The sequence below is a fragment of the Brassica napus genome, chromosome C4, assembly GCF_020379485.1.
Source record: "Brassica napus cultivar Da-Ae chromosome C4, Da-Ae, whole genome shotgun sequence".
Classification (NCBI taxonomy): Eukaryota; Viridiplantae; Streptophyta; class Magnoliopsida; order Brassicales; family Brassicaceae; genus Brassica; species Brassica napus.
Genome location: NC_063447.1, coordinates 13,316,072 through 13,323,546, shown reverse-complemented (window position 1 = coordinate 13,323,546; position 7,475 = coordinate 13,316,072). Strand labels below are relative to the sequence as shown.

Here is a 7,475-nt window from a genome sequence, read left to right as displayed (position 1 = left end):
TCGCGCTTATTTTTGTTTGGGGGATTGCTTTGTTTCAGATTTTATCTTTCTATCTTTTTTTTTTTTTACTTGTTCTCGCCAAGACACTTGACGGTACAATGAGGTAAGTTAATCTTCGTTCTTGATTTCTTTTCAGCTCTAGAACCTCTATTGAATTAGGGTTACTATGACATTTTGTTTTCCCAGCGATAATGGAGGTTTTAGATTTAAATTTTGTGTTGTGCTCTAGTTTCGAATTTTTAGTTTGGTTATTTTATAAATTTAATAGTAAAATAAATATTTAATTTGTAAAAGAAATAATAGAAAATAGTAAAAATAATAAAATGATGAAAGTTTATGCTATTTTAAGTTGTGAATAAATTAAATATTTAAAATATATTTATATTATTTTACTTATTTTATAAATTTTAGTGACCAATAAAATAGATTCTCAAACTATAATGATTAGATAGTGCACAATTAGAAAGTGATGGGACAAATTGTAATAATCTAAAAGAAAAAAAATCTAAAAAGAAAAAAGAAAAAATATGTAGACACATGTCAACAAAGCCCTCTTCTACATGTCTAGAACAAAGTCTATTTTATATATATAGATATTGTCATATATATAGGGTTGAGCACTCTTGTTATCCATCTCATATTTGCTATTTGATATATACTTGGTCCGTAAAGTCAGATACTGACTAAGTCGAGTATTATATACAGCACAGTTTTTGTTTTTCCTTTTTCAACTCGATGCAATTTCTCTTTAATTAATAAAGTTTATGTATGGTCATTCCAAATTACATATATTTTCTATTATGGAATCTGACGACGCGTGGTAATTGTATACCTAACCTCCAAATTACTGATGCCTCATTTCGTAAGAAGATAACATATAATAACATTATCTAACGACTTCTTTTAATAATTCTGGCAAAATAACTTTAGTTAAAACATTATATTTTAATAATATAATTCCTGATTAATCAAGTTCTACTGTATTACGTATTACAAATAGTTTATTACTGCCATACTGAATGCAGTTTATTCAATATATTATTTTCAAACAAATTATTATTCAATATACAACATGGACATGGAGAATAAATAAATGAGAAAGTACGAGGAGACCTCAGACGTAAGGAAAGGGTCGGCTGTACATGGCGGACTTTCATTGGGTAGCTTTTTACCAATAAAACTGGAGATGCATGGCTTCACCGACCTTGCGAAGGAACCTTTTTATTGCACCGTCAAAAAGCAAGAATCTTTAATTAAAGTGCCAAATCAGCTCTTTTCATTACTTTATTTTGTGGTGTACATACACAACTAATACGTAAAGTAATAAATTATCTGATTAGTTGGTTTGATTTGGTTTGGTCTAGTTACTTTATTGTTTGTCATGGCAATGTCGGTTAAAACTCGGTTAGTTCAGTTTGCTCCACAAACCTAAGTGTAACTTTAAATAATACTATATCAGATGTCAGATGGTACAATGTGCATAAAATTAAACACAGGTATTGTAGGATCCTAAGCAAACAATCAATTTCCCTTTATAAAACCAACTCATCCCTCAACTTCTTCATCAAAATCTCAAAACTCAAACAAACAAAAAAAACTCAGAAGTCACGAGAAAAGAAAAGAAAAGAAAGCAAACACTCAAGAATCGAAGGAAAGAGATAAGCCATGGGAAGAGATCACGAAGGAAGCCCTCCAGTTCCACTACATCTCTGCGTCTTCGTCCTCATCCTCTTAATGTTCGTAACGATTTCGTGGTATGCGAGTTACGAGCCAGTAATAGAAGGTTTTACGGACCAGCTCAAGCTTGCTCTCATGGCTTCTCCTCTGTTGTTGCTCTTGGCCGTTCATTTTCTATCCAACGGCGAAGGAGGAGGGATGGTGACGTCACTGATACCTTTGAACGAGAGAGAGTCTTTGTATAGAGCTGGAGGAACGCCGTGGGGAGTGGCATTCATGCTTGTCTTCCTCTTCTTCATGGTTTCGTATCAATCTCAGTTTCAAGAACGTTGGTTTCCTCTAAGATGAAAAAGGAATCGTGTGTCTTTTTATTTCACTTTCTTGACTTTCTCATTGAATCTAGTATAATTGATTCATGATAATGTATGTTTAATATTTATATGATCTTCTTATTTACCATACCATTTTATGTACTTTTTAAATCTATTGTCTCATAGTATATAGGCTTTTTGGTATCAGCACAAATAAATATGGGCAGTGAAATATATAAAAATTATGTCAATGAAAAAAATATTTTCTAAATAGTTGTCGGACAAATTATAATTGTTTTTGTAATATGATTGGTTTAATACTAGGGGTGCATTAAAACTAAAGTACAAAATAGAACTAACCATATTTTAAACAGATTTATTACATCTTTTCATTTCTTATTTTCACTCTTAACTAATTTATTTATTATTTTTCCAAATAATTTGATATCATTTATTATAGAATTATAAAACATAACTTACCTATTTGTAAGTGTTTATTATATATTTTAAATTCATTTTTCAAATTTATTAACTACTTTATTTTATTAATTATTTTTACCATAATAATTCGACATAATTTATTTTACATGTTAGCTATAATAATTTCACATGTTTTTCTTCGTCCGTGACAAGAATTTAAACATGTTAACAAATAATTTTTTATTTGTTTACATGATCAATTAGGTATGGGTATCAGATATATGTTCGGTACTGATAATTTTTTTTGGATATCGAGTTTTTGGATTTTGAAATTAAGCTTTGTTCTAGTATATTATAAATTTTAGGTGGAGTTTTAGTCGGGTTTTTTTTCTGGCTCGGATGGTTCGGTTCTGATTTATAAAAACAGAAAAAAACAAAAAAAACTATGTGTTTGAAATTTTTGTTAGACAATTTATAAAAAAAATAGTAAAAATCAATATCCGCAGGATCAAGCTCAAATACAAATTAAATCACAAAAAAAGTTTACACTCCTTATTTGGCAACAAGTTGTCGCCGGAATACGTGCACAAAAATAAAATAAAAGTTGTTGCCGGAATGTGTGACAGTTATATCATTTTCGACGCCCTGCCTCCATTATTTCAGTGCTGGGCTAACGCCAATTTTGGCGAGGTCCGTATATATCTACGCGATGCCATTCATATTCATGAACTTTACTTCTGGGTTGACACAACATTAGTATAATCATTACTAGGATCGGCCACCGTACGGACGGGATATACTTTACTTGCACTACAAGAAAACAGCAAGGATTCTGAGGGAAAAAATCGTCGGAATTTCGTCGGAATTTCGTTATTCCGACGACATACCGACGAAACAAGTCGTCGGAAATAATTCCTCGGAATTTTTTCTTTCCTCGGAAATCCCTCGGAATTTTCCGCCGGAATTCCGAGGAAACAAACTTCCGAGGAAATTCCGAGGATCACTAGTTTGTCGGAAATGTCCTCGGAATATACCGAGGGAGAACTTCGTCGGGATATTTCCTCGGACGTTCATCGATCGATGCGTTTTTGGACATATATACATCGATCGATAGGAATATACCGACGGACATATTCCTCGGAATATTCCGAGGGAAATGTCCCTCGGTATATACCGAGGGAACAGTTCCTCGGTATATTCCGAGGAATAGGTCCCTCGGTATATTCCGAACGTTTTTTTGTAAACAGATCGATCGATGGATTTATGTCCAAAAACGCATCGATCGATCGAGTAAAAAATATAATTAATTTCCTCGGAATGTAAAAAATATTAATTTTTTCAAAAAAATAAAATTTCTGAAATTTAAATTCGAAAATATGAAATTAAAATTAAAATTGAAATCATATTAATAAATATTCAAAGTTTCACAAATAAAAATAAAACATTCCGAGTTTTTGGAAAAAAAAAAAAACTACGGGTCTGGCACGTCCGGGAACACCTCGTTCGGGTACATCCTCTGCATCATCTCCATCATTTGCTGGTTCAGCCTCCTCTGTGCCTCATAGCCCGCCTGTTGAGCCGCCATCTGGGTCTCCAACAAAGATATACCATCATCTTTGTCCTTCAACTGAGCCGTAAGTACTTCTGGATCAACAAAGGGCGGTGGTGCAGAAGAAGGAGGAACCGACCGGGTGCGACGACCCAAACCGACCAAACGTCCCTTCTTCTTTGGAACCGACTGAATAGAAAATAGCCAAATTTACAAATTTAAACCAAGAAATAAATGAATTGAACTTTAAAAAAAAAAGAACTTACGGATTCAACGATTTCGTTGATTCGAAACCGGGACAAGTTGGTCGAAGCCGTCGAAGCGTCATCCTCGGTTTGAAGCTGAGACATTTCGTCTACCACCTGAGTTTGGACCAGGTCGACCACGTCCCTCACAAGACCGTCATCAATCTGGCCGGTCTTCTTGTTGGTATACGCCCTCCTCATTAGGGCGAGATCATCAACCGGCTCGCCATCATTTTCTTCCGCATTGAAAAAAAACATAAATTAAAGATACATCAGAAATTAGAAGAAATGCACAATAAATTAAAATTCTGAAACTCAAATAATTGAAGAAAAAGCGGTTGAACTTACCATGTGATCTCCCAGAGTGGCAATAAATTGAGCACCCAAGTTATGCTTGTAGATGCCCTTCCCTTTACGGTCGCTCCTGCGGTTGGTGGAGTTAGTGGAAGAAGTTTCTTTCGTCTCTTCCTTATCCCAATGCGCACACAACTCCTTCCAGACCGTGTCGTTCATCGACTTTGGGACCTTTTAATAAAAAAAAAGAAGAAAATAGTTTAATAAATTAAAAAATAGTTTAATAAATTAAAAAATAGTTTAATAAATTAAAAAAATTGTTTAATAAATTAAATCGAACCTTATTGATTTCCCACTTCTTCTTCCACTCGTGGATCTGCTTCCCATAGTTGTCCATAACTTTATGGACGAAGTGGTGATAGATAAAGAGCGTCTCATCGGAATTCCAGTTGAACTCTTGCTGAAAAAAAAAACAATTAGTAGAAAATTTATATTAAAGATTAAAAATATAAGTAAAAAATTAGAATACTTACCGCAAACTAACGAAACCACAGAACCTGCTTGTCGGTAGGGAAGTGAGTGAAAGTCGGATGTCCACTGTCGAGGGCCGAGTACATCATACGGTTGATCCATGCGCTGATCCCGTTCCCGGATCGGTTGAACCTAATAAAAAGAATAAACGGTTAATAATGAATCCAAATTTAAAGAAAAAAAAATGTTTAATTACCATGTTTGACCCCGTCCATGTGGATACGGAGTGAGATACGGAAGATGGTCACGACCGGGCTGTTGAACCAACTCCGCAACACGCATCACTCCCGGAGGACCCGGAGGAACAGGAGCGGATGCAGGAGCGGGAGCGAGAGGAGCAGGAGCGGGTGTAGCAGAGGGAGATGTATGGTTGGAGCTGTGGGGCGAAGGGGAATCCTGAAAATGGCTGGAATCCCGAGACTGGCTCCCCGTACCACCACGACCACGACGCTGTCGAGGCCGGGTCTGATCATCATGAGACCTGTAAATTAAAAAAATATATTTAATAAATAGAGAAATATATAAATTAATTTAAAAAAAAAAATCTCAAATAATTTAATCACAAAAAAAGATTTATATATATTAAAAATATTTAATAAATATATAAAAATAGTTCTAATAAACAAAAAATAGTTTTAATAAATAAAAATAGTTTAATAATTACAAAAAAAATAGTTTTAATAATATATATATATATTAAAAATATTTTTAAATCCCAAATAATAGTTTTTAATCACAAAAAAAGTTTTATAGATATTTAAAATGTTTTGTAAAATCCAAAAAAATCAAATTTATATACAAAATATTTTTTGTAAAATCCAAAAAATCGAATTTATATAGAAAAATCGATTTGTAAAATACAAAAATCGATTTTATATACAAAAATTGATTTTATAAATATAAAAAAAAATAAAAAAATAATAAAAAAATTCTAAATCAATTCAACAAAACAAATTATTCAATCAAATCATAATTCTAAACCTATTATACAACCAAATCACAATCCTAACCAATCACCCTAACAAAAATCTATCAAAACTACACAAAAACCTAACAAATAGAACCTAAGAGAGTGGGATAGGGTCTTTACATGATTTGTGTAAGAGAAGGGGGAGATCGCCGGAGATATCGTCGGATTTCAGGGGGACATCGCCGGAAAGGAGAGAGGAGTCGCGCAGAGGAAAAATAGAGAAATGGGGAAGAAGAAGCGGCTCGTGGTTATAAAACCTAGGGTCCGACGGATAATATCCGTCGGAATTCCGTCGGAATTCTAATTTTAATTTTCGCGAAATATTTGCCCGGTAAAATGAAAATATTCCGAGGAAATTCCGACGGATAGTAAAATATCCGTCGGAATTTCCTCGGAATATTCCGAGGAAATACCGAGGAACTAGTGTTTGGGGTTTCAAAACATCAATTTTTTTTGCCGTATTTCATTTCTTATACAATTGTAATGCATACCATTGAGGATTGTTTGTATAGATGAGCATAAACCATGAAATAACAAATTTCAAAACTAATTGAAAGTATTCCCTTTACTGTTCATTAAAAGGTATAAGTGTTTATCTTATGTTGTGGGGTTTCGTTCATACAATCGGAAAAGTGTTAATTATACGGTAAGGAACAAATATTTGACTTCATAATGAACGTAAAACACTTAATAAGGGTTATATAGGTGTTATTCAAACCGCAAAACGTTGTTTTCGGTTTAAAAACCCTATTTCCTCGGAATTTCCTCAGATTATTCCGAGGAAACTCCGAGGAAACCCTCTTCTTCCTCGGAATTTCCTCGGAATATTCCGAGGAAATTCCGAGGAACTAGTGTTTGGGGTTTCAATACGTCAATTTTTTTTATAAACGGATCGATCGATGTATATATATCCAAAAACGCATCGATCGATCACTAAGATGGACCGGACCGTAAGAATGTGATCGATCGATGAGATTATCCCATCGATCGATCGAGAATCTCAAGTGTTCCTTGGAATGTCCTCGGAAAATCTTGAAAGTTTTTTTATAAACGGATCGATCGATGGATATATGTCCAAAAACGCATCGATCGATCACTAAGATGCACCGGACCGTAAGAATGTGATCGATCGATGAGATTATCCCATCGATCGATCGAGAATCTCAAGTGTTCCTCGGAATGTCCTCGGAAAATCTTGTAAGTTTTTTTATAAACGGATCGATCGATGGATATATGTCCAAAAACGCATCGATCGATCACTAAGATGCACCGGACCGTAAGAATGTGATCGATCGATGAGATTATCCCATCGATCGATCGAGAATCTCAAGTGTTCCTCGGAATGTCCTCGGAAAATCTTGTAAGTTTTTTTATAAATGGATCGATCGATGGATATATGTCCAAAAACGCATCGATCGATCACTAAGATGCACCGGACCGTAAGAATGTGATCGATCGATGAGATTATCCCATCGATC

The 7,475-nt window shown here is 34.2% G+C and overlaps 1 protein-coding gene across 1 annotated transcript; it reads left to right on the top strand.

Annotated features, from left to right (window-relative positions):
* Window positions 1–1,461: 1,461 nt before the first annotated feature.
* Window positions 1,462–2,138, top strand: BNAC04G54210D. Its single transcript, XM_013873089.3, has one exon. The coding sequence runs from the start codon at window positions 1,666–1,668 to the stop codon at window positions 2,023–2,025; it is 360 nt and encodes a 119-aa protein (XP_013728543.2). The 5' UTR covers window positions 1,462–1,665; the 3' UTR covers window positions 2,026–2,138.
* Window positions 2,139–7,475: the final 5,337 nt, after the last annotated feature.

Excerpts from the sequence above, each read along its gene's own strand:
- BNAC04G54210D (XM_013873089.3), top strand. The coding sequence starts at position 1,666 with ATGGGAAGAGATCACGAAGGAAGCCCTCCAGTTCCACTACATCTCTGC.